General features: G+C 43.2%; 1 protein-coding gene across 1 annotated transcript in view; it reads left to right on the forward strand.

Moving 5' to 3' along the window:
* The first annotated feature begins 6046 nt into the window (after window positions 1-6046).
* Dbt (dihydrolipoamide branched chain transacylase E2) overlaps window positions 6047-25948 on the forward strand; it is a 34691-nt gene continuing 14789 nt past the window's right edge. The window contains exons 1-5 of the mRNA XM_038311377.1: window positions 6047-6142; window positions 14781-14904; window positions 17180-17255; window positions 23231-23412; window positions 24215-24336. Coding sequence (XP_038167305.1) covers window positions 6092-6142; window positions 14781-14904; window positions 17180-17255; window positions 23231-23412; window positions 24215-24336 — 555 coding nt within the window. The 5' untranslated portion in view covers window positions 6047-6091. The remainder of the gene's footprint in view (window positions 6143-14780; window positions 14905-17179; window positions 17256-23230; window positions 23413-24214; window positions 24337-25948) is intronic.

Below are 25948 nucleotides of genomic sequence, written 5' to 3' on the forward strand. Positions count from 1 at the left end.
CTCTCCAGCCCCTGTGGTATCTTGATTATCTTACATATTAGATTCCTATTGCAGAAACACAACCTCCTCTGAAGTAAGCTTTTTATTTACTTTTCATAGTACTAGGGACTGATGTTGAGGTTTCATGCGTGCCAAATAAGCGCTCTACCAAAGAGCTGTGTCTCCGCCCTCGCTTGTGCGTTCTAATTTCGAACTCCTGCTATGTATTCTTGGCTCTGATCTGTTTGCACCATTCTAGTTTCTTTTGGTGGTAGAAGGAAGTGAACAAGATAGAAGTATGGTATAGAAACTAGCCAAGAGGGCTGGAGAGATGGCTCATAGGTTAAGAGCACTGGCTGCTCTTCCAGAGGTCCTGAGTTCAATTCCCAGCAACCACATAGTGGCTCACAACCATCTATAATGAGATCTCATGCCCTCTTCTGGCCTGCAGGCAGAATACTGTATACATTATAAATAAATATTTTTAAAAAAGAAAAGTAAACACTCAAAGATGTAATTGACTTGATTAAAAAAGAAAGAAAAAGAGAAACTAGCCAAGAAACTATAGATAACATTGTAACTGACCTTACAGGAATAAGTAAAGTCTACAGAGACATTTGGAGTTGAGATTCTCTCAGGAATCTCATGCTGGAAAAAGGAGGCTAAAGCCAGCCAGGGGGAGAATTTGTCTGCAGGGAAGATATTTCACACAGTTCTGATAATTCATCAGACCATCCCACAGGAGAGACTGAATCTGAGACAATGTTGCATCAGTGATGGGCAGGACCATACTTTGGTAGGACTGCTTAGCTATATACACTTCCAGCCTTCTACTTCAAACCTAAACCTCAAAGATGAATTTGGAGGGTGTCTTGGTTAGGATTTCTATTGCTGTGAAGAGACGCCATAACCACAGCAGCTCTGATATAGCAAAATATTTAATTGAGGTAGCATCTTCAGTTTAGAGGTTCAGTCTATGATCATCACGGCAGGGAGCATGGTGGCATGCAGGTAGATGTGGAGCTGGCTCCATTTTGATCAAAAGGCAACAGGAAGTGGGCTGTGATGCTGAAAGTAGCTTGAGCATAGGAGAACCCAAAGCCCACCCCTACAGTGACATACTTGCAACAAGGCCGCATCTCCTGATAGTGTCACTCCCTTTGGGGGCCATATTCATTCAACCAATCTCAAGTGGGTCGTTGGATTTTCTTATTCCTTATCCAAATGTGACTACACTGAATCTCTCTCTCTCCCTCCTTCCCTTCTTTTCCTCTCTTCATCCCCCCCTCCTCTCTTAGTCCCTTAGAATGGTTTATTGAAGATGTGTGTCTGAGCCTTGCATGTTAGGGTTTCCAGGGCATCAGCTCTGGCCCTAATAACTCTTACAATAATAATAAGCTTGTATAGTGCTATGCTGATGACCACAATAAAAGCTTGGGGTTGGTGTTTCTGTCTTTGACCAGTTGGGGATCCAGGTCCAGCTCTAGATATATTCATTCTAAGTGAATTTCCAAAGAACAGATCTGCAGTCAGGCTTGGTAGTGCATGCCTTTAATTACAGCACTCAACAGAAGCAGGGGGATCGCTGATCTTGAGGCCAGCCTGATCTACCGAGCAAGTTATGTGACAACCAGAGCTACCAAGAGAAACCTTGTCTCAGAAACCCAAACCAAAACAAAACCCTAAACATGTGCACTTCAGAAACAAAAATTATCCCCAAAGGGAAGTCTGAGACAGTAAGAAAATGATGAGCTGAGAAATTCCAAACATCACATAAAATGACATAGGATAACAAAGTAATTTAAGTCAAGTTAAAGAATCCCCAAATCTCTAGTTGGAGTTAAAGCTTAAGTTCAGACAAATTGATAGACTTAAGACATTTGACACACCAGCTGCATGTGATAGCACACCCCTTTAATCCCAGCACTCTGGAGGCAAAGGTAAGTGGATCTCTGAGCTCAAGCCCATCTTGTTCTACAGAATGAGTTAGAGGACAGCCGGGGCTATATACCTTGAAACCCTGTCTTGAAAAAAAAGAAAGACTGTTGATAGAAAATAGAGTCCTCACTCTAGAGGGATTAAGACGCTGCTGACAAGTATCGTGCTGATCCTGTGTCCCGGCTTTCTAAGGATCCCACCTGGGTGAATCAGTGGCCACTTACGAAAGAAAAGAGAGCAGCCACCCCAGTGTTCATCTGGGACAACTGGGAAAAGGGCATGTAGAGGAATCTAACAGTCCATGGAGTTCTCCTATTTTTGTGATTAAGAAAAGGTGAGGAAAATGACATTTGCTGCAGGACTTTCTGTTGGCTTAAACCCAAATCTGAGCAGTCTTCTCTGGTGAATACCCCATAACACCTTGACCACAGGAGACCTTGTCTCAAACAAACAACAAACAAATAGTACATGCATACATACAATTTGGTATCGCTCTTTTAGACTTAAACTAAAAAAAGCATTATTATTATTATTATTTTAACTATAAACAGTCAAAATAGAAGCCACATTATGTTAAAAAAATGCTAATCCATCAGGTAGCTAGAAATCAAAGCTATGTGAAATTGTATGTGAAACCTCCTAGAATGGCTCTAAAGAAGATAACCACTAGTGTTTAAGGATGTGAAGAAACCAGAGAATCTTCATGAGCCATTGCTGATGTGAATGCACAGTTATGCAGTCCCTTTGAACACAGCCTGGCATACTCTCAAAAGACTGAACGCTGCACTACCCAGGCCTTTACCAGTTCTGTCCCTGATAGAAGTGAAATGGTCTACCCAGCTGAGCAGCAGTGGTGCACTTCTTTAACCCCAGCACTGGGAGGCAGAAGCAGGTGAATCTGAGTTCCAGGCCAGCCTGGCCTACAGAGTAACTTCCAGGACAGCAAGGGTTACACAGAGAAACTCTGTCTCGGAAAATAAACAAACAAAACAAAAAGAAAAGAAATGTGTCTACACAAAAGCTTTTGTCTTTTGTGTCTGTCAAAAGCAGCATTATTTACAACAGTCCCCAATCAGAAATAATACCAATGTCATAAAAAAGAAAGACCAAAACAAACAAACAAACAAAACCCCCACAAGATCATTCAAGCTAGAGCTTTCAGGTTATTGTGTATATGAGAACTGGAAATGTCAAACCAAAAAACCAGTGCGGACTCGCGGCTTTACAGAAGTTACTGCATAGTTTAGAGAGCACTACTCAAGTCAATGAGAAAAATCACCCGGAAGTCTGGGAGTGCAGCTCAGTTGGTCGTGTCGGCCTAGTAGGCACAACAGGTCCTATTTTGGCCACAATGGTCCATATTCAAGGAAAGGGGATGCCATGTGAAACCGTATCAAAAAAAATCAATAAGAAAACAAGGAAAAAGGTTAAAAGCATGAAGGAAGCATTTGAAAAATCAATAACCAGGGTAGGTGTGGGTGGTACATGCCTTTCGTCAACAAAGGCAGGTAGTCTCTGGGAGCTTGGTGTACATACCTGTTCCAGCACAGCCAGGGCTACATAGTGAGACTGTCTCAAAAGCAAAAACAAAAACAAGAAACCAAGAGAAATGCCAGGCGGTGGTGGCAGGTGCCTTTAATCCTAGCACTTGGGAGGCAGAGGCAGGTGGATCTCTGTAAGTTTGAAGCCAGCCTGGTCTACCAAGCGAGTGCCTGGACAGGCTCAAAAGCTACACAGAGAAATCCTGTCTTGAAAAAAAAAGCCAAGAGGAAAAAAAGAACCAATACATGTTAGACCTGCTCAACTTATAAATTAAGATGCTTTAAATTAATACCATAATACTATGCTATAGTTAAATATTTTTGTCTGTCAAATGAGAAACAATACTCCCACGTACAGCTATTACACAAATTATTTTGTATAATTGCATTGCAAAGTAATCTAGCATTATCTATGTTAAAGTTGAAAATAAACATTATCTGTCTCAAAATTCCATTTTTTTTTGTTATTTCAAATGCCATTTTACTGCTGGGACAGAGGTGGTTCTGGGAGTGGGCTGAGCTGGACTTGGTGGCTCACACTTGTAATCCTAGCTACTAACTAGGCTGAGAAAGTAGAATCGTAGGCCCAAGGCCACCCAGACGGCTTATAGAAATCCTGTCTCAAAATAAAAAGACAGGCAGATAGCTGGGGATGAGGCTCAGTGGTAGTGGTAGCATGCTTAGCTTGCACAAGACCCTAGGTTTACTCTCTGTCTCTCTCTCTCTCTCTCTCCCTTCCTTTCTCCCTTGTTTCCTCCTTCCCTCACTCCTGGTCTACTAACGAAAAACACCATTGGTTGGTCAAGAATTGCATCACTTGACGCTTGTTAGAGATACCCATTCTGATCTAGTGAGTAGGTTCCAAAACATCGGCACAAAGATAAGAACACAATCAGATATGGGAACAGTATCTACTGAGATATGATGATAAAGTTAAGAAGTAACCTAGTTGTTTCCTGGAAATAAGAAAGAATTAAGGGAGACCTAAGAGATTACATAGTTATCGCTCATTCACTTCATAGGAACAACTGTTGTTTCTCATGTATAAGCAGGAGCATGTGGGATTAAGTCTATTCAGTGTGCCTATAAAAAGTTTAATGCAAAAAGTTTTTTTTAAAATTAAGTTCTTTTGATTATTGCAGAAGTTTTTTGGGGAGTGTGTGTGTGAGAGAGTATATTGAGACAGGATTTCTTTGTGTAACAGCCCTGGATGTTCTGGAACTCACTCTGTAGAACAGGCTGGCCTCATACTTACAAAGATCCGCCTACCTCTGCCTCCCAAACGCTGGAATTAAAGGCGTGCGCCAGCACATCCCCTGCTATTGCAGAATTTCTGATAAAGGCAATGTTTTATACTTACCGCCCACGGTAGCTGTACGTGTTACACTGACTGGTAAAATTGTGTGTCCGTGTGGAGTTAAGCAAGTTGTGAGAAGCCTGGGATTGTTGTTTCGCAAGCACTGATTTTCCAATGCTGAAGAAATATTGCCCCATTTTATTCCGTCTAATCCCTTAGACATTGGTACGGATTTTTAAGGAACAAGAACAGTTGGATGTCACTGACACTTATACAGTAAATGTGTACATTTCTGTACACACCACTTATGGAAGAAAGCTCTGCTTCACTCTCATTGTCTCCCGCTCTGTTTGAGTTTTGAAGAATGGATCTCACCATGTAGTTCAGACTGACTGGCCTTTGATTCACAATACCATATCTCTTCCTTGCCGCCCCAGGCGCACCCTCCTGGTGCTGGGTTTCTGATGTTCCCTTTACGATTCCACTTATGCTCAATTTTACATTTCTTCAAAGGTTATAGGTTTGAGACTCATTTCTCATGCTAGGCTGCTGCCTCTGACCACCACATTCTCTAAGACTGAAAGACGTCGTGATGGCGTGTTTGTTTTAGATGTGAGAAGCCAATTTGACAACCTCAAGGACACCTCACGGGAGGAAAAGATGCTAGTCATGAAGAAATGTTCCAGTATTGGACTTAGGAAAAAGTCATCCTTCCAAACCTTGCTACAAAATATAGAAATGTCCTATTTTTCTGCCTTCAGTGTGGTTACAGCGCAACACCAAGAGGGACATTTTGCTACTGACTCCTCAAGTCTTCAATGAGTGCCCTTTCTTGTGTGCCTTTAATTTTTTTTAAAAGAAATTATTTATGTATGTGTGTGCACACCTGGGTGTGTCTAAGTCGGGCACCTGCACCAGGTGCTTAGAGATGGCCAGAAGAGGGCATAGGATCCCCTGACTGTTGTGAGCCACCTGATGTGGGTGCTAGAAACTGAACCCAGGTTCTCGCCAAGAGCCATCTCTGCAGTCCCTAAACGTGATTTCTCTCCATTATCTGAACTAAAAAGGTGATTGTTGGTGCGTGTGTACTTGCACAGCAGCACCTGGCCCTTTGAGCTCCCTTCCTCCCCCACTTCTACCTCTCCCGCTAATACTCTTCTGCAGAGCCTTGGGGCTGCCACCGGCCCCGCCCCGCGCCCTGGTTGGCTGCTGGGTGGGAGGCTCGTTTCTTCGCTCCTATTGGCCGCTCAGGGGGGTGCGTCTCGCGTCTTGGGATTGGTCTCTTGGAGGAGGCGTCTCTCCCAGCTGGGCGGCCGGTGGCTATTTCCGGAGTAAGATGGCTGCAACGCGTGTGCTGGGGACCTGGACCCGGAACGCTGTCAGACTGGTAAGCAGGATTGAGTGGGTGTGAGGTTAAAAAGAAGTGATTTAGCAGTGATTTGTCACCTGAAGTGGTGCGTTGCTTTCTTCTTCGAGTGCCACGCGTCCTGTGAGTAAGTGATGGAAAGATGCATGCAAACAGAAGGGTAGCGAAGGTGGCGCGCCAGTGAGGCTGGAAACAAACTCTCTGCTCTTACCTGGGCGCGTTCCTGTGGTGATTAGCGTTCCTCCCAGCGGTACCCACATCCCTGCCTTTCACCTGCTTACTTTGCTTGAGCATCTTGATGCCAGGCATTGTCACCGGCCCTGCAGACACAGAGCTACAATCTTTCTGGATTTATTGTGTACCCATCCCTTGTCAGTTGCAGGCACTGTTAACCTGACCTCAGGAAATTTTCAGTGGGGAAGAAGAGAAGAGAGAAGGAAAACTTTGCCCTCTAGCTTGAGATTCATTGGAGTTCTACTTCTCTCCCAGGTCCACACCACATGCCGTTCCAACTTTTTATCAATTTATCACCTCCGTTTGCCTTCAGTTCCCCCTCACGCACAAGCTTTTAGCAATAACGGTGGGTGTATCCCATTAAGTATCCCGTCGGATACCGACCTTTCCCATTTCCCTAGATGTTCCTGCGGTGACGGCCTTCTGATACCACAAAACCTTTTCCCAGCCTGCTGTCTGTGTGTACTGGGCACTGGGGATTAAATATAACACAGACACCATCCCTTTCCTCCTGAGATTGTAATCTAGTGGAGGAGAAGAGGCGAGAGGAAGGCCGGGAAAGACAGAAAGCCATGGCTTTAGGATACATTGGGGAAGTGCTATTATGGAACAAGTGCCCAGGGCTACTGTGGCACGGGGGTGACCTGTGGGGGAGTGGGGCTCAGAGAGGAACTCCAGGAGGGCACTGAGTGAGGACAGTGTGAGGGGGAGAAGGAGGTAGCCAGCGGATGGGGCCCCTTGTCACAGCACCTTACTAGGTATTCCTGGTGGCGCGTCTTTTCTTTTGAGAGCTCTCCATCCTTGGCTTCTCAGACACCAGCTTCCCAGTATTATTCTTCCTACATCTTTGGCTGCTTGGTTCCACTGTTCTCTTTCTCCAGCTTCTATATACTGTCTTAAATACAGTCATGTACTGCACAAAGACTTTTCAGTCAACAGTGGCCCCACAAGATTATGGCAGATCCGAACACTTCCTATGACCTTCCCCATGTTTTGATGTGTGTAAAGACGCAGACACAATGGTGTTACAGTTGCCTGCAGTGTTTAGTACAGTAACATGCTATACAGGTTTGTAGCATAAGAACTGGCATATAGCTTAGGTGGGTAATAGCTAAGCCCTTTGGTTTGTGTAAGCAGAAGGTGCCCACGTAGACTAAATCACCAAACGATAGAGTTCTCACAGTGGTGTGTGATTTTCCTTTCTAAATGTTCTGCACTTTCCCTGCTTCCTCCACCGTCTCTCCCACTCCTCTGGATATATTTGCTACCTGTGCTAATGGTTTCCTGATGTTCCCTTGTCTTCCAAATGAGTCTACAAAAGACTCAGATATTCTGCTGTCCAAGAGATTTCCAGTTGCACAATATGAGGTGTTTTTCAATCGCAAGTAATACAAATCCACTTGATGAACAAGACATCGTCTATGCACACAAACGACAGGTGACATCCGTGACTGTCGCTGTCGGGGCTGAGGTTTCATCAGTTCATTTCGACCTTTCCCATCTGGCCGCAAGAAGCTGCAGCAGCTCCCTCAGTTGTTAAGGCTGGAAGGAGGAAAGAATCCCACCAGGCTGATTTAACCAGCTAGAACACCGTGCCAAGACTGCTGCTAGCACCAGGGAGCCTGGAAAAGCTAGCCTTCAGCCATTACACAGCGTGCCACAGTGTCTCAGGGATGCAGCCTCCGGGCTCCGGAATAGAGCCCTCAAACCTGTTTCTCTTGATTCTAACTCTGAGGCAATCTATCCATTCTCCACTGCCTCTTCTTAATTGCAGGTGTCTTAGTCTTTCCTAACTGGCCTCTGGCCTCTGATCTGTCCCTTTTGTGATTCATTTCCCATAGGCTGACCATGATGACCTTATAAAGTAAGGGACGCGTCATATCATGCCATGTTCTTGCTTAAAACAACTCTTTTCTTTAAAGATGCCCATAAGCCACATGACCTAGGAAATTTATGATCTGTCTTCTCCAACCTCTCAAGCTTCATTCTGTATTAAAAACCTGTTCATTCTACACTTTATTCTCCTCTTATCCACTCTCTTTTGATTTCTCTTTCCACATCCTTAGCTGTTTCTCTTCTACTTTCATACCCCCCCCCCCAGTTTGTTTTGTTTTGGCTTTTGAAGACAGGGTTTCTCTGACCGCCTAGAACTCTGTAGACCACGCTGACCTTGAATCAGACATCTGTCTGCCTCTGCCTCCCAAGTGCCACCTCCGCCCAGCTTATGAGACGTTCTGTATCTGCCTTTGTGAAGAGAGTCTGTGTCACTTAATGTGATGATTGCTGTACCATCCATTTTCTTTCTTTTCTTTTCTTTTTTTGGGGGGCGGGGAGAAGGGAGTTTCGAGACAGGGTTTCTTTGTAGTTTTTTGGAGACTGTCCTGGCACTTGTTCTATAGACCAGGCTGGCTTTGAACTCATTGAGATCCTCCAGCCTCTGCTTCCCAAATGCTGGGATTAAAGGCATGCACTACTACCACCCAGCCCATTTTCTTGAAAATATATTTTTTTTCATTCTACCATTTTTCTGGACATCAGTGAAATAAGATTAGAGTAAAAGTAGCTCACACTTTTTACACACATCGCTCATTCCAGCCCCAACTCTGCCTGTCTTGGAGAAGGGTTAACTTGGGTTTTGCACAGCAAGTATGAATAATAAAGAGCAGAAGGACACTTCTAAGGCACAGAAGTGATGTAAACACAGAAAGTGCAGCAAGAATTTTCTTAGCTGGGCTTCAGGAGCAGCTTGATTTGGCTTGATCACACTCAACTTCACGAGAATTCTGTCAAACAACCAGCTGAGCACACACTGTACTCTCCTGATTCCAGACCTTTGCTCATATATTTCCTCTGTCTTGAAAACTCTTGCCTCATCTGCAATGCTTCTCATCCCGTGGGTTACTCCTACTCAATCGGCAGTCGTACTTCAGGCTCTCTCCAAAGGCTCCCTTAGCAAACCCTGCCGGAGCTGTGTTAATGGCCTGTGTGCTCCACTTTATCTTTCATTCTACCAGTGTCTTAGGATTCCTATCGCTGTGAAGAGACACCAAGACCACGGCTGCTCTTATAGAGGAAACATTTAATTGAGCGGGCTCGCTTACAGTTCAGTCCATTTTCCTCATGATGGGGAGCATGGTGGCAGGTAGACAGATGTGGTGCTGCAGGAACAGCTAAGAGTCCTACATCTTGCAGGCAACAGGAAATGGACTGACTCCCTGGGCACTATCCTGAGCAGAGGAAACCTCAAAGCTACCCCCACCGTGACACACTTCCTCCAGCAAGGCCATTCCCACTCCAACAGAGCCACACGGCAACTGAAGTTCACACTTCAGCCACTTTGAGATTACGGGGGCCAATGACATTCAAACTTCACGACTAGGCATTGCATGTGGCAGGAATTGCATGTGTTTCCTTCTCTATGCAATCCTCGTACTCCGCATACTCTGAGAGCATCGAATGACTCGGTAAAAGAAGTTTTGTTTTGTTTGTTTGTTTTTCAAAGCAGAGTTTCTCTGTGTAACAGCCCTGGCTGTCACGGAACTCTATTTGTAGACCAGGCTAGCCTTGAACTCACAGAGACTCACCTGCCTCTGTCTCTTCAGTGCTGGGACTCAAGGAGTGATCCACCACTCTCAGTGTTTGTCTTTTGCCTTTTTATTTTATACAAACATTTTTAAAGGAGGAGGGCTTAGTACCTGTGATAGATTAATCATACATATGCAAGGGTTTTTGTGTCTGATCTCCTGCTTGGCTAGGAGTCGTACATTTGCTTCTTAGTTCAGTCAACTGTACTCTACGGAATTTAAAATCATTATTTATTTGCTGTGTGTGTGCTGGGGAAAACAAGCGGCATGATATACGTGTGGAAATCAGAGGACAGCTTGCAGGAGTCTGGTTTCTCATTCTACTGTTTGGGTCCTGGGAATCGAAATCAAGTCCTCAGGGTTGGGAGCAAGAGCCTTTACTCCTTGAGTCATCTTACTGGCCCCTGTGCTAAATTTCTCAATGGTATTTGTCTTCCTGCTCAAAATACTAAGTAATTTGAACTATTTTTTTTCTTCTTTATTATATTAATCAGCTAAAATTTTTGGCCTTCCTTCTTTTTTTCTAGTTGTAGACATTAAATTATTGATACGATGAATCACTAGGTATAAATTGGGATTACCTCGGGTACGTTAGGCCAGATAATCTCAGTGGAATTGTCTTTTAGGTATTATTCATGACTCAGTAAAAGAAGTTTTTCTTTGCTTTTTTGTCATCTGCAAAAGTTCATAAGGGAGGAGAGCTTAGCGCCCGTGATGAATTATTCACAGGCATGCGGTCTTGCTGTGTCCGGTTCCTGCTTCTCTAGGAATCATACATTGGTGCCTCAAACAGAAACCTCTGCCAGTTTGTGCTTTAAAATCTGAGGTTTTTCTGGGCATGGCAGCACATGCTTTTAGTCCCAGAGCTGTGAGTGAGGACAGCCTGGTCTGCACAGGGAGTTCCAGCCTCCCAGGGCTATGTAGTATCTAAAAAAAAAAAAAAAAAAAAAAAAAGGAGCGGTAGTTGGTACTTTCATTCAGTAGGGCACCAAAGGTCAGTCTCTCTCTACCACTTTGCACTGTTAGTAGGAAAAATAATCCCTACCTTCCCGTTCTTTACTAGTATGATTTCATGGGGGGGAGGGAGAATGCCTTCTCAGGTTTGAAAAATCATTTTTTTCTCCTTTCTATTGTCTTTTAATCTCTTCACTTTTGCTAATTTTTAATCTCTCCCGTCTTTCTCTTCAAAGCCATGCAATGGCTGATAATCACATAATGCCCATTGCACCTCAGTTGCCTTTTCTCAGTCCTGTAGGTCAGCTGCAGGAGCCCACATTTCATGTGTTAGCCCACCTTGGCTTTCCTTTCCAGACTTTATCCATAGTAGCCTATCATGTGAGCTGGGTAGACTGTTCGCTAGTCCTGTCTGTACTGGGACCCCCACCCCCTAAAGCATAACATTCCCACCCCTTCACGACCTTCCCAGATCCCAGCAACCATCCTGCTAGTCACTGCTTTCCTCTCCAAATCTGAGCAAGCCAAATCTTGCTGCACTTTCTGTGCTTACATCACTTCCTATGCCTTAGAAGTGCCCTTCTGCTCTTTATTATTTTGCTGTGCAAAACCCAAGTTAAACCTTCCCAAGGTCAAGCTAACCCCCACACGTCTCTTTTGTCTTTTTCGGGGTGGGGGGGGCGCTTAATTTCTTCTCACAAATAATAAAAGCACACGTGACCCTGCTTGGGAGAAAGAAAGAATTGTTTCTCCTAGATTATAGCTTGAAAAGAAAGGGTTCTTTCTCCTATCAACATGATGTGGTAGGAAGAGCCTAGACTTTGACACCAGGTTTACTTGTCTTCAAAGCTTTAATTGTAGTCTGACCTTGGACGATCACTTCACCTCCTGTGAGGGTGACAGTGTGAGCTGGAGAGAAAGCAGTGGATATGAAATCCTCAAGTACCTGGCACATAGCAAGAAAGCACTCAGTACAGTTTAAGTGGTTAGCTCTTGACCCCCATCTATCAGTAGTTCCTTGGTGAGAGCTGTGTGGTTAAAGGGAGAGATAGGCTAATTTTCCTCCAGGGTTTTAAAGTGTGAAGTATATTATTAAATCAAGGTGTATTTGTATGCTTTATAATTTTCACTAGGCATCTCTATTTTATATCTGAAGAGGTAAAGGCGATCACCTCTTTTTTGTTGAGCGAGAGCCAGGGTTGAGAATGTTGAAGGAGAAAGGAAAGAAAGAAAAGAGTGCATTTGGAGAAGAGAGTCTAGTCAATATGTGCTCTGCTGTGAGCTGTCAACTCAAAGGATTTTAGTTAGGCATTGTGGTTCCTCAATATTGCTCTTAATAAGAATTAAATATAGGCATAGAGACTGTTGAGATGGCTCAGCAGGGAAAGAACCCCTAAGGACCTGAGTTCGATCACTGGAACCCACGTCAAAAGCCAACTGTGATCGTGCACATCTGTAATCCCGGTACTCCTGTGGCTAAGTGGGAGACAGAAATGGGGAATGTTGCAGAAGCTTGCTGGCCAGCTAGTCTGGAGAGTGCAGCTAGGCAGGAACAGCAGAGAGACCCTGCCACAAACCGAAGTGGAAGGAGAGAAGTGCTGACTCCTGAAAGTTGTCCTCTGACATCCACTTTTGTGCACTCATGTTACACACTCACCACAGACATACACACATATAGTGAAATAGCAGTTTAAATATAGGTAGTATAAAAGTGAGTTATCAAGTGGGAATGGGAAGCAGGCAGAATCCCCAGAGCAAGATGGCTAGCCAGACTAACTGAAATGGCGAGCCCTGGGTTCAGTGAAGACCCTGCTAAAGACTGCCATCGAGAAATATGTGAACACACAAACATATGCACACATGCATGTGCACACACATACATATGGGGGAAAAGATGATTTAGGATGAGCTCTTTACAGTAAAGACAGGATATGTAATTTAAGAAAGGAACCACCAGTTTTTCTTTGCCTTCTGAAATCAAAAATAACTGCCACTTAAGAATTTAAATATGGGGCTGGAGAGATGACTCGGCAGTTGAGACCACTTCCTGCTCTCAGAGAGGACCTGATTTTGGTTCCCAGCACTCAACATGGTGGCTCACACCCATCCTTGACTTCAGTTACAGAACATCCAATCCCCTCTTCGGTCCTTTGCAGGTACCAGGCACGTATGTGATACACATACAAACATGCAGGCGAAACACTAATACAGATAAAGTAAAACAAATAATTTTTAAAATCATGAACTTAAATATAGTCTATAATCAGACTTTGGATTTTTATATTGCTTACCTTTAGAAAAAGAATAAAATTCTTACTTATAAATACATATTGAAATATGATTTGTAAGTATGGTAGCATGTGCCTATAGTCCCAGCTGTCTGGGAAGCTGAGAGAGGAAGATCACTTGAGGCACCGGTTCAAGACTAATGTGGGGTGGCATAGGGAGACCTGCTGCCAGACCACAGATAACTAATGTACAAAACTAATGTGATGTTCTCCAAGCAAAAGTTATTTCTGTATAAATGGAAGTTTTAAATACATACCATTATTCTCAAAAACAAAGGCTAGAAATTATTGTTGTTTAAAAGGTAAGGTAGTTGTTGGATATTAATAACATAGAAAGGTTAACATTAAGAATAAATTTAAGTTAAGGACATTCAGGTTTTAATATTTCAAGTTGAGGTACATAGGCCTAACATGCCTTGAATCATACTAAGGCAAACAGTTAACAGAGTTATCTATCAATGAGTATAAGAAAACCAGCGGGGGAGCTGGAGAACAGTTATGTGATTGGAGCACCAGTTGCTCTTTCAGACGACTGGGTTTCGTTCCCAGCACCCACATAGCAGCTCACAACTGTTTGTAACACAACTGTTTCTAACTCCAGAAGCTTCAACTCTCTCTCTTTTTTTTTAAAGATTTATTTATTATGTATACAATGTTCTGTCTGCATGTATGCTTGCATGCCAGAAGAGGGCGCCAGATCTCATTACAGATGGCTGTGAGCCACCATGTGGTGGCTGGGAATTGAACTCAGGACCTCTGGAAGAGCAGTCAGTGCTCTTAAGCTCTGAGCCATCTCTCCAGCCCCTTCAACTCCCTCTTTTGGTTTCTCTGGGCAACAGGCTGCATGTAGGAACATCCTATACACACAGGCAAACACTCATACACACAAAGTAAAAGGGAATATCTTTTTAAAAGAAAGAAAGCAAGCTATCTGGGCTGCTTAGAGGTAAAGTGTGCCGCGAAGCCATGGGTTCAGCTCCCAGTACTGAGAGGAAAAACAGAACTTTTGAACATAATATTTGTTTTTCATTGTCTTAAATGCTAACAAGCACTGTGGAGCTTTTTGTTATTATTAGTTTCTTCAGTCCTAGGATGAACTCAGGGCACTATGCATGCTAGCTGAGTGCTTTGCCGCTGAGCTCCCTCTGCAGCCCCAGATTTCCTTCACCGCATTATTTCAGGAATTCCCAACAGCTTAAGCCTATCTACTCCTTGAAGTGTAGGGACTCAGGACAATGTTTTAAACATACAAATATATGTGTCTCAGTGGGTGTAGTGACTTAAGCCCATGTTTTCTCTATGATCGAGTTTGAGTTCTTTTGATTAATGGGACAGCAGCAATTTGGAAAATAATCAGTTTTATCAGTTTCATGGTTCCTGCTGCTGAGTATTCTGAATTTGACTATCTAATTCATTATCGATATGAGTGACAACCTAGAACAGAACTGAATGAATTTCAGTATGTTTATACTTTTCTTTTGGGGGTGTGCGTGTGAACCCATGACTTTCTACATATGGGACACACACTCTACCAATGAGGTTTACTCCCAGCCTCTGAGGATTTGTAATGCATTTTTCGTTTTGTTTTCTCTTTGATAGGTTTGTGTTCGCTATTTTCAAACATGTAATAACATACATGTTTTGAAGCCAAAATGCGTGTGTTCCTTCGGTTATCCTTTGCTCAAATATAGTCAACCACATTGCTCCCTGAGAACAGCAGCTGGTGAGTACACTCCCCAAATGGCATGTCGGATAATCGACTCTTTTTCTTAGTAATTGAAGGCTTACCAAAGTAAAAAAGTTAATCCTGTGTTTCTAGCATGGCTCTCCCCACCTCTGTCCGTTCCCTGTTCTTTCCCCCTCCACTCATAGTTCCCCTAAATGCTGGTGTCTTGTACTGTTGGGGCTGGGTTATACCCGGTCATCCGTTCTTTATTCTCTGATTTCCTAGGTGCAGTCATTGGCAATGATGTGACCTGCTCAGTTCAGATGAACTGCTGACTTAATAGAAGCATCTTTATATCCTTGTGCACAGTCACTGTTTGTGAGGTGAAACTTAACCCGCTGTTACGACGGCATGATGTAATCACCCTGACTGCCCTTGCGTAGAGAGAGTTCCCTGGCTTTTATCTTCTTACCTTTCTCCCAGCTGCCCAGCCTCTGTAGATAACTAGAGGCCTCAAGTATTAGATTTGGCAAGGGCATTTAGAGCTTTTTTTTCCTGCTGCCCTATTAAGAACCCTGATAAAGAACCCTAGATTTCATTATATACTTAAGTTTTTAGCCCTGGCAATGGAAAGCGGGGAAATTCTAGGCAGATTCTAACTGATTTTCCATGCTTTTATATTGCTATCCTCAATAGTCTCAGACAATGTAAACTTTACATTCACCTGCTTTTAAAACGATTTGTATCTGTTTATACATATATACACATATATGTACACATATGTTCACTATATGTGTTTTTTATTCCTAGCACCACATATACAATATGTAATTTATTTTGGTAATTGTATAGGTGGAGTGTGTGTGTGTGTGTGTGTGTGTGTGTGTGTGTGTGTGTGTGTGAGAGAGAGAGAGAGAGAGAGAGAGAGAGAGAGAGAGAGAGAGAGAGAGAATGTGTGTATGTACATGATGTGTGTATATATCTGCGGTGTTTGTGTGTGTGCATGCATGTGTGTGTATGTGTGTGTGGTGCTGGGGATAAAACCCAGGACTTCATACATGTAGGCAAGCCTTTTTCCACCTTGCTCACTCTGCTCAAGCCAGGATTTCCGGTTTCTAACCCTGATCACGGTTGCTTCATAGAGAAAGTAGAGGCTACTGCAGGAGGAAGAGCGACTCCCTGCTTCATCCTCTAACTCTGCTCCTGAACTTTAGGTCTCTGTTTATCAACTGCAGGTCACGTGGGCTACTGTGTGGTGTTCGTTTGTTTTGAGGCAGGGTTTCTCTGTGTAGCCCTGGCTATCCTGGAACTCCTCTGTAGACCAGACTTGCCTTTAACTCACAAAGATCTGCCTGCCTCTTCCTCCTGAGTGCTGGGGTTAAAAACATGCCCCACTGCCACCTGGCTTCGTGTTTATATATTATTAGCTGTGCAACACTGAGAAAGTTGCTCATCTGTTTCATCATCTGGAAAATGAGAGTAACCATAGTATTTAATTCAGTCGCACTGCTGTGAGCATTTGTTCAAGAAGTGTGACCACCTGTGTGCAAGGGATCTATCACTAGGCACCTGTGTGCCCTAGGGATCTGTCAGTAGGGTGTATGTTTCAGCACCTACTGTCTCTGTCACTCAGCATCTTCTTAAGTTTCTTTTACTCTGCTTAATGGAGAGAGGAAAGAAAAGTCTTGGATAATTTGGCAGAACATAATTTGAACATATTAGAAATGTTTAGGCATGGTGGTGCATGCCTGTAATCCTAGCACTCAGGAGGTCAAGGTAGGTGGATCCAGCCTGGTCTACAGCGTGAGTTCCAAGACATCCAGGGCTACACAGTGAGGCCCTGTCTCAAAAGAACAGACAATAACAAACAAAACCTAAAAAGAGGGCAGGAGAAAACAAAAAATGTCCAAGACTACTAGATAAGCACTGGCCTGGTTGTGATCATAAGCATCGAGGATGGTTATTGGAGCGAGCGATCTCGAGCGATCTCGTTGAGAGCAGGCCTTTTTTGTCCATCAGTATTGTTTCAATTGGTCGGGAGCTTCATAGGAGAGACAATGTAACCCTATCAGAGAGCATTATTGGGAAAACATGAGCTCTGTGGCAGCAGACCTGTGTCTTGGAGTAATTCTGTAACGCTTTAGTGGTTATGCTTTTTAAAATTATAAAATGCTGGGCTTTTAGGGTTTTTTGTTTTGTTTTTGGTTTGGTTTGGTTGTCTATAATATGGAACAATTTTTGCCTCTACTTGAGAACATATTCTAATTTTAGAAATAAAAGTAGCTATTGATGAGACATATTTAATGAGATCATTTCCCATTTATTTTTGAAGTGCTACAGGGGCAGGTTGTTCAGTTCAAACTCTCTGACATTGGAGAAGGGATTCGAGAAGTAACTATTAAAGAATGGTAAGTTAGTCTCAAAGTAATTTTAAGTCAATGTAAAATTAATTGAATATGCAAAAAATAAGACTCAAATTGGGAAACTTCTTTGCTGATATGCTGGTAGCAGAAGTTATTCCTCAATTCTCTTTGATGTGATTTATTAATGATTGTTACTTTATTTTGTGTGTGTGTGTGTGTTTTGCCTGTGTGTATACCTGTGTGTCATGTTCATGCCTTGTGCTCTCAGAGGCCAGAAGAGGGTATAGAATCTTGTGAAACTGGAATTACAGATGGTTGTAAGCTACCATGTGGGTGCCAGGAATTGAGCCCTTAATACTCTTAATGACTGAGCCATCTCTCCAGTCCATTTCTTTCCCTTGAAAAAAAAATCCTAGCCGGGCGGTGGTGGCGCACGCCTTTAATCCCAGCACTCGGGAGGCAGAGGCAGGCAGATCTCTGTGAGTTCGAGACCAGCCTGGTCTACAAGAGCTAGTTCCAGGACAGGCTCTAAAGCTACAGAGAAACCCTGTCTCAAAAAACCAAAAAAAAAAAAAAAAAATCCTTTAACTATCTATACTTTGCTTCAACTACAAAAGAGATTACTTTCTAAGAGATGATAAGTTGATATAAAACCAGGGCAGAGCAATAATCAAAGCCAGTGCCACGAGCCTGCAAACTGGGCACCTCTCAGTCACACCCAGTCCACATGAATGTGGCAGAATCTAATGTATGAATTCACAATTAAAACAATCCTGTCACTTAATTCTCTACCATACTGAACATGGTTTTCAGGAAGCAGGCTTGGTTCGTGAACATGGTTTTCAGGAAGCAGGCTTGGTTCTTTGCCTGTGGGCTTATAAGATACTTTACCTGAAAGGCACAAATCAAAAAATCTGAAACCCTGAAACAATTAGGACTGGAGAGATGACTCAGTGGCTAAGAGCATACTCTGTTCATCCAGCAGTCTTGAGTTCAACTCCTGGCACCTAGATTTTGCAGCCTGTGACTTCACTTCTAGGGGGATCCTGTGCCTCTGTCTCATACTTACATGCCTTGTACTTACATACTTACATGCCCCCCTCCAATTAAAACAAAAACTTTAAAATTATGTAGTATAGATGCACATATAGTTGCTTGGAACAAAAGGAAGAAATCCTCTAGTGCCTTTCACATTCTCCATTCTTTTGTGTCTTTAATCTTTTGGAAAAAAAATTGCCTCTTGGCACTGAACTAAGTTTTAAGGTTTTTAGAAGTAGTAGTTACGATGATTAAAGAGATTTCTTCCACACCAAAGTTCTTTATTTTTTTCCCCTCAAGATAAGGTTTTGCTCTATAACCCAAGCTAGCCTCAAACTTGCCATTCTTCTACCTCTGCCTCCTGTGTCCTCAATGCTGGGTTATGTTCCACTCCGCTTGGCTCACAGTCTTTAAAGAACTGGACTGAGGCCAGTGAATGTCATGTCCTCTACTTAGCATTCTTTGCTTTGTAAGCAGAGGATTTTTGTAACCAGCCTTCCAAATAATTGTCTTTCCTGGCACTGTGTGATTGTGAGGCGAGCCATGAACTCGGAAGAGCCTGGTTTTGAAATTCATGATGCACCTGTTCCCTTCTGAGCTGCTGTCTCTTATGGTGTAGAATCAGGTAACAGTTGTGGCTCTCCCAACTCACAGTGGCTGTTAGCACAAAAAATGTAACATGTAGGAGATGCCTTACCTTCTGAAGAACTGCGTACATTTTGGCTTACTGATGCTTTGCTTCAAGACCAAGTTTTCTTTTAGAAAAAAATTAACTTCTTAATTTCTGGGTCTTTTTATTTCTTTTTAAAAAAGGTTTATTTATTCACTATGTATACAACATTCTGCCTCCATGTATGCCTGCATGCCAAAAGAAGGCACCAGATCTCATTATAGATGGCTGTGAGCTACCATGTGGTTGCTGGGAATTGAACTCAGGTCCTCTGGAAGAGCAGCCAACATTCTTAACCACTGAGCCATCTCTCCAGCCCTAACTTCTTAATTTCTATCTTATTAATTTTGTAGATCCACGTGCATAGGAAGGGGGTTAAGGCTGTTAGAAGAGGAAATTATTTTTTTCCTAATGAGAATCTTAAGACCAGGCCTGGTTTTCTCAGCTACATTGAGGCTGGAGGATCTCAAGTTTGAGGTAAGCCTGCACTACACAGAGAGACTCTATCCCCCCTCATTCAAAATTTAATAGTTTAGTTTTTTTATTTTTTATTTTTGAGATGGGGGTTGTCTTGATAGGTTGCCTATGCTGGTCTTGAACTTGTAATCCTCCTGCCTCTGTCTCTTGAGTGATGGGATCACCAGTGTGCATACCATGCCTGGCTCTCAAACTTTCTTAAATAACAAAAATGTCATATGTTTCCCATGAATTATTTAAGAATTATTAAGAGCTTTCTTGACTAGTGTTTGTTCTCTAACTTAATATTTATTAATAACTCAAGGCAAAATGTGCCTTGTATTATACTTGGAAAAAATGGTTAAAATAGGATTTTATCTGTAGGACAGTGTGCCTTACACTAGTAATCCCAACAGTTGGGAGGCTGAGGCAGGAGGGTGACACTGAGTTTGATATCAGCTCCAGCTATATAGTGGGACCCTGGAGAGAGAGAGAGAGAGAGAGAGAGAGAGAGAGAGAGAGAGAGAGAGAGAGAGAGAGATTGAGATTCCATAAGTTGAATCACTTAAACAAGCCCATTCTAATAATGCATGTTTAGAATGTAGCTAGAGATCCTGATGGTTTAGTAAAGTGGTGGTTATAAGGTTGTCCTTCAAGATCCATAACTTACTACCCTGAGTGTTTGTCTAGGTTTCCAGTATGAGCCATGATTCCCCTCTTGTTGAGTGAGCCTTAAGTCTGATTAGAAAGCTGTTGGTTACCATGAAGGCATGTATGCTACTACTGCACACTTAGGGTTATCATGCCATGCTGGTCCTGTTGCACTTCATAGGTATTATAGGTGGGTAGGACTTTGGTTACCTCCCTCCTTTGGAAGCTTACATGACTTTCTGGATCCATGAAAGCTGATCCTCAGGGAGAAGGCATTCAGGTCAGGTCCAGCTCAGGGGCCTCTGGGCCCTGTATCTGAAGTGCATGGTGTCTTCAGCAATAGGGACTTACCATCCACCTCTCGTGGGCAAGCAGGGGCAGTAACAATAATCTGTAATGGTTAGGCGTCTCTTAGACAGCTGTGCCCAACAACTCAAAAGAGGGCTTCTCATGCTGGGTGTTGGGCCTTTGTTAGGTGGTCTCTGGCCTGGAAGGAGCATTGTCAGCCCAAATGGGAAAATGCCATTTAAAGTATTTATAAGCCGGGCGGTGGTGGCGCACGCCTTTAATTCCAGCACTCGGGAGGCAGAGGCAGGCGGACCTCTGTGAGTTTGAGACCAGCCTGGTCTACAAGGGCTAGCTCCAGGACAGGCTCTAAAGCTGCAAAGAAACCCTGTCTCGAAAAACAAAAAAAAAAAAAAAAAAAAAAAAAAAAGTATTTATACACAGACTTGTGTGTATTATAGGTTTGGGGGGTTTTGTTTGTTTGTTTGTTTTAAGGTGGGTAGTTAATAGTATAATTCTTTGAGGCCTTTACAGACACCCTTATTTTTACTTTACCCTCCTCTCTCTTTCTTTTGTATTTATCTCCCTCCCATCTCCCTGATTAGTGTCCCCAATTTTTCCAGTTTTTCTTATCAGATCACTTGTACCTTGTTATTCCCCTCTGTCCCTGATTTTTTTTTTTGCTCCCCAACTCTCCCACCCCAGCAATGATCCTTTTTTTTACTCTGCTGGTGTCTGTAGTTACTCCATGATATGTACTCATATCCGAAGATTTGGGACTTGGAACCTCAGATCAAAGAGAACATATGATGCTTGTCTTTTTGTGGTCTGGTTTACCTTAATCAATATAATATTTTCTGTTTCCATCCATTTACCTGCAAAGTTCATGATTTCACTTCCTTTACAGCTGAATAGCATTCCGTAGTGTGTATGGAGCACATTTTCATTGTCCTCTCATCAGATGAAGGACGTGTAAGCTGTTTCCATTTCCTAGATCTGTCAGCCGTGAACATGCTGAGCAAGTGTCTGTGAAGTAGGTAGGATGTTGGCTTCTTTGGGCATGTGCCAAGGAATATGTCTGCATTGTAGGGTAGATTTGTTCAATCTCCACAGATTTGAGATTTCCAAAGTGGCTGAACCAGTTTTCAATACCACCAACAGTGAATGAGGGGCCCTTCTCCCCCACACTCCCTCCAGCATTCCTTGTTAATTGTTTTGTTGATTTTTGCCATTCTGACTTGGGTAAGATGAATTCACAAAGTTTTGCTTCGAATTTTCCTAATTGTTAGGGACAGTGAACATTTTTTTGAGATCTTTTTTTTTTTTTTAAAGTTCTTTTTCTTTTAAGAACTTTCTATTTAGGTCCCAGCCCTCCCCCGCCCCATTTAATGAGTCCTTTTGACTCTTTGCTTTTGAGTTCTTTATTTAATTGCAATATTAATCTTGTGTCAGATCTATAGTTGACAAAGATTCTCCCCCATTCTGTGGGCTTCCTCTTCACTCAGGTGGTTGTTTCTCTGACTGTGGAGAGCTTTTTAGTTCTATGACGTCCCACTTGTCAGTTGTTGGAGTCTAATTTAGAGTCCTTTCCTGCACCTCTGTCATGTAGGGCACTGCCATGTTTTCTTCTGGCAGTGTCAGGTTAACATTTAGGCCATTATTTCAGACAGGGTCTTACCAGGTATCTCAGGCTGACCTCAAATTCATGATCCTTCTGACTCAGCCATGTGTGCTGGGAGCACAAGTTTATGCTACCATGCTCAACATTTTTTTTTTTTTTTTCCGAGACAGGGTTTCTCAGTATAACAGTCCTGGCTGTCCTGGAACTCGCTTTGTACACCAGGCTGGCCTCGAACTCACAGAGATCTGCCTGCCTCTGCCTCCCGAGTGCTGGGACTAAAGTCGTGTGCCTCCACCACCACCCGGCTCATTTCTGACCACTTCTCTTCCTTTCCTGTTGAGACACAGCATGAATGTTTGTATGCTTATGACATTGTCTCAGAGTCTCTAAGCTCTGTCCACGTTTTCTTTTTATTCCTCAGACTGGAAAAAAAATTAGCTGATCCTCAGATTCCTTGGTTCTTCCTTTTACCCAAATGGATCAGCGCTCAACCCCTCTAGTAAATTTTTAGTCAGTCTTGAACCGCAAAATTTGGTGTGCTTTGTCATGTGTCTATTTCTGCCATTTTATTACTGTTTTCTACCTGACAGGACATTGTTTTCCCATACTTCCTTCAGTTTTGGAACATTATTTAGTTCTTTGTTTCTTAGGCTACAGCTGTGCTAGGCAGAAGAAGATGGCACTGGGCAAGTTCAAATCTCCAAGGGTTAATTGAAGACGTCATCGTTGTTGTTTATGTCTAATGACTGCTCATCCTTTAAGTCTGAAGCACAGCTAATACAGGCTGCATATCTTTTATCTGAAATGTTTGCTACCAAAATTACTTCTGACTTTGCATCATAGATTATAGAGCACTTGCTTAGGCTTCATCATTTGAGCATCCAGAATCCAGGGTTTTGAGCCTCATTGTTGGATAGAAAAAAGCTTCAGATTTTGTGTTTTCTAATTAGGGATGCTCATTATGCAATATTATACAACAAGAGGAAATACTACATAAATGTAAAAGTTTAGAACTTATTTTCTCAAAAAAAGTGGATCAAGCAGAAAACCTGAATGTGCAATTAAACCTGAAGGTATAGGTTTTAGTTTGGGTTCTTAATTTTATCATTTGTTAGGGGTTTGTCAAAGAAACTCTAAAAGTATTTTCATCTTTTCTAAAACATTTCTTTGTGTGCCATCTCAGCATCAGTGCTGGGCTAGGCGGCTTTTAATGTGACAGAGTGGCATTTACATGAGCACGCAAGGACGACTTGCAATCATGACTATTCATGTGAACGTGCCCTTGTCTCTTCCTTCCAGGTATGTAAAAGAAGGAGATACCGTGTCTCAGTTTGACAGCATCTGTGAAGTTCAAAGTGACAAGGCCTCTGTCACCATCACCAGCCGCTACGACGGCGTCATTAAGAGGCTCTATTACAACCTAGACGAAATCGCTTACGTGGGAAAGCCACTGATCGACATCGAAACAGAAGCTTTAAAGGGTAAATGTGTTCTCCTGCACTTGTCACTGCTGTCCTTTGATTGCTGAATCTCAATAAAGTAGCCCTTGCCGGGCATGGTGGCACACACTATAATATCAGAACTTGTGTAGTGGAAGCAGGAGGATTGTGAGTTTGAAGCCAGCTTGGGCTACATAGTGAGTTTGAAGCTATCCTAGGCTACAGAGAAACTCTGTCTCAAAAACAGGATAATTCTAACTAACAGAACCTGGGTTGGGGATTTAGAACAGAAAATTAGGAAAACTGGAAGGATTTTCAGTGATACCTGATTATCTTTGGATCAGTACCACAGCAAAAACCTGCACAGTAAGACTTCATTTGTCAGAATGTCTACCCCCAAACAGTATCCCTTGAGCCCTGTTTTCCCATCTGAAGTGGCCCAGAGTTTTAGTTATAGATCACTTGTGTGTGTGTGTGTGTTGTATATACTTACTCATGTGTGTACCTGAGCGTGCATGTGGAAGCCAAAGGTTGATATCGGATGTCTTCCTCACTTTCCACCTCATTCGGAGGGACTGTGTCTCTCGCTGACCCTGGAGCTCATCCATCCAGTCCTGCTTACTGGGCACTGCGCTCCAGGGATGTTTGCCTCTACCCTCTTCCCCGACAGTGCTGGGGTTACGGACATACACTGCAATGCCTGACATTTTCATGCGTGCTGAGGATCTGAACTCAGGGCCTTAGGCCCAACAAGCACTTTACTGACCTGACTGTCCAGCCAGCCCCACCACTGAGTTCTTTGAAGAGATGTTTTTGGCTGAGGTTATTCCCATCTTGCTTCCAGATTCAGAAGAAGATGTTGTTGAAACTCCCGCTGTGTCCCACGAAGAGCACACTCACCAAGAGATAAAAGGCCAGAAAACACTAGCGACACCTGCCGTTCGTCGTCTAGCAATGGAAAACAATGTAAGTCTTAAAATTGAAGTTTGAAATTACATAGAAAGTATACATTTACAAATCTCTCGGGGAGAAATGGTTCAAGCTGGAATTAATGAGTGTGGTTGCTATCGTAAAGTGACCATGGCACAAAAGCACTTGGGAGGGGACAGGAGAGTTAGCCCAGCTGTTAGGGCATCTGCTGCTCTTCCAGAAGATGCAGGGTCTGTTCCCAGCACCCACGGTGGGTGGCTTACAACCACCACATGCAGCTCCTGCTCTCGGGTATCTGATGCCTCTTCTGGCACCTAGGAACACTTCCAACATATGTGACGTAAGTTCACACAAACACGTACACCAAAAAAAAAAAAAAAAAAAAAAAATGAATCTTAAAAAAAAGTAGAGCACTGGGAAGAAATGACAGGACAAGATGAACTTAATACTTAATGCTAATTGAATAACATGTTTCTTTAATTCTTTCCCAGAGTGTGTAGCAATAACAGCTAACATTTCTTGAGTCTTGTGTGTTGGGGCTGGGGAGCTAAGGTGGCTCAGGTAGTGATATGCTCACTGCACAAACCTGAGGACGTGTGTGTGATGCTCCGCTCCCACATGAGCAGACTGGTGTGGTGGTGCACACAGTAATCCCAGCACTCAGGGCGGAGAGGCTGGAGGATCCCTGGGGCTCACTGGCTGTCAGTCTGCTCTAAATTGGCAAGCTTCAGGTTTAGTAGAGCCCCGTCTCAAAACACAAGATGCACAGCTCTTGAGAAATGACACCAGAGGCTGCCCCCTGGCCTTCTCATGCACAGGCCCAGCTATGTGTACCTGTGCTCACGTGAACACACAGAAGAGCACATCAAACAAGCAAACACATACATACAAGTATTTTAGTTCAGGTGAGCTAGAAGCACAATTTAAGAATTCAGATACCCGTGACTGATTTCTTAAAGAACCAAAACTCTGTAAAGGGGATGAAAGGCTAGCGAAGGGAAGAGGCTGAAAATGGAACAGGCTTGGCTTTGCTTACAAAATTCTGCCAGATGCTGTGCTGCAACAGGAGATTTGTCATGTCTTTTCCATCCGGGTGTTAGTCAGCTTGCCATTGCTGCAGCAAAATGTTTGAGAGAAACCATCTAATAAAGAAGATGCTTAATTTGGCTCCAGTTTCATAGATTTCGGGTACTGAGCAAATGGCCCCACACTTTAGGCGTGTGCTAGTGCAGCACATCATGGCAGAGTGTGCGGGGAGGAGGCTTGCTCTCTACATAGCTTGGAATCTCCTTTGATGATACACCAGTAGTAACCCAGTAGACTCCAACTCAGAGTCTCCACCACATCCTAACACCAGCAAGTTAGAGCCACCTTTGTTGGCAGAGGCCACTCATTTGTTCCCAGTTGTCCAGACCCCAAATAATCACTCAGAAACTATATTATTTGCAATACTGTTTGGCCAATAGCTTAAGCGTATTTCTAGCTAGCTCCTGTATCCTAAACTAACCCATCTCCATTAGTCTGTGCATCCCCACGAGGTTGTGGCCAACCAGCAAAGTTTCAGCAGGCTCCAGCAGAGGTCTGTCTAGATGTCTCCCTGACTCTGCCTACTCTCTTTAAATATCTTTTCCAGCCTGGCTATATTCTG

The sequence above is a fragment of the Arvicola amphibius genome, chromosome 14, assembly GCF_903992535.2.
Source record: "Arvicola amphibius chromosome 14, mArvAmp1.2, whole genome shotgun sequence".
Taxonomy (NCBI): domain Eukaryota; kingdom Metazoa; phylum Chordata; class Mammalia; order Rodentia; family Cricetidae; genus Arvicola; species Arvicola amphibius.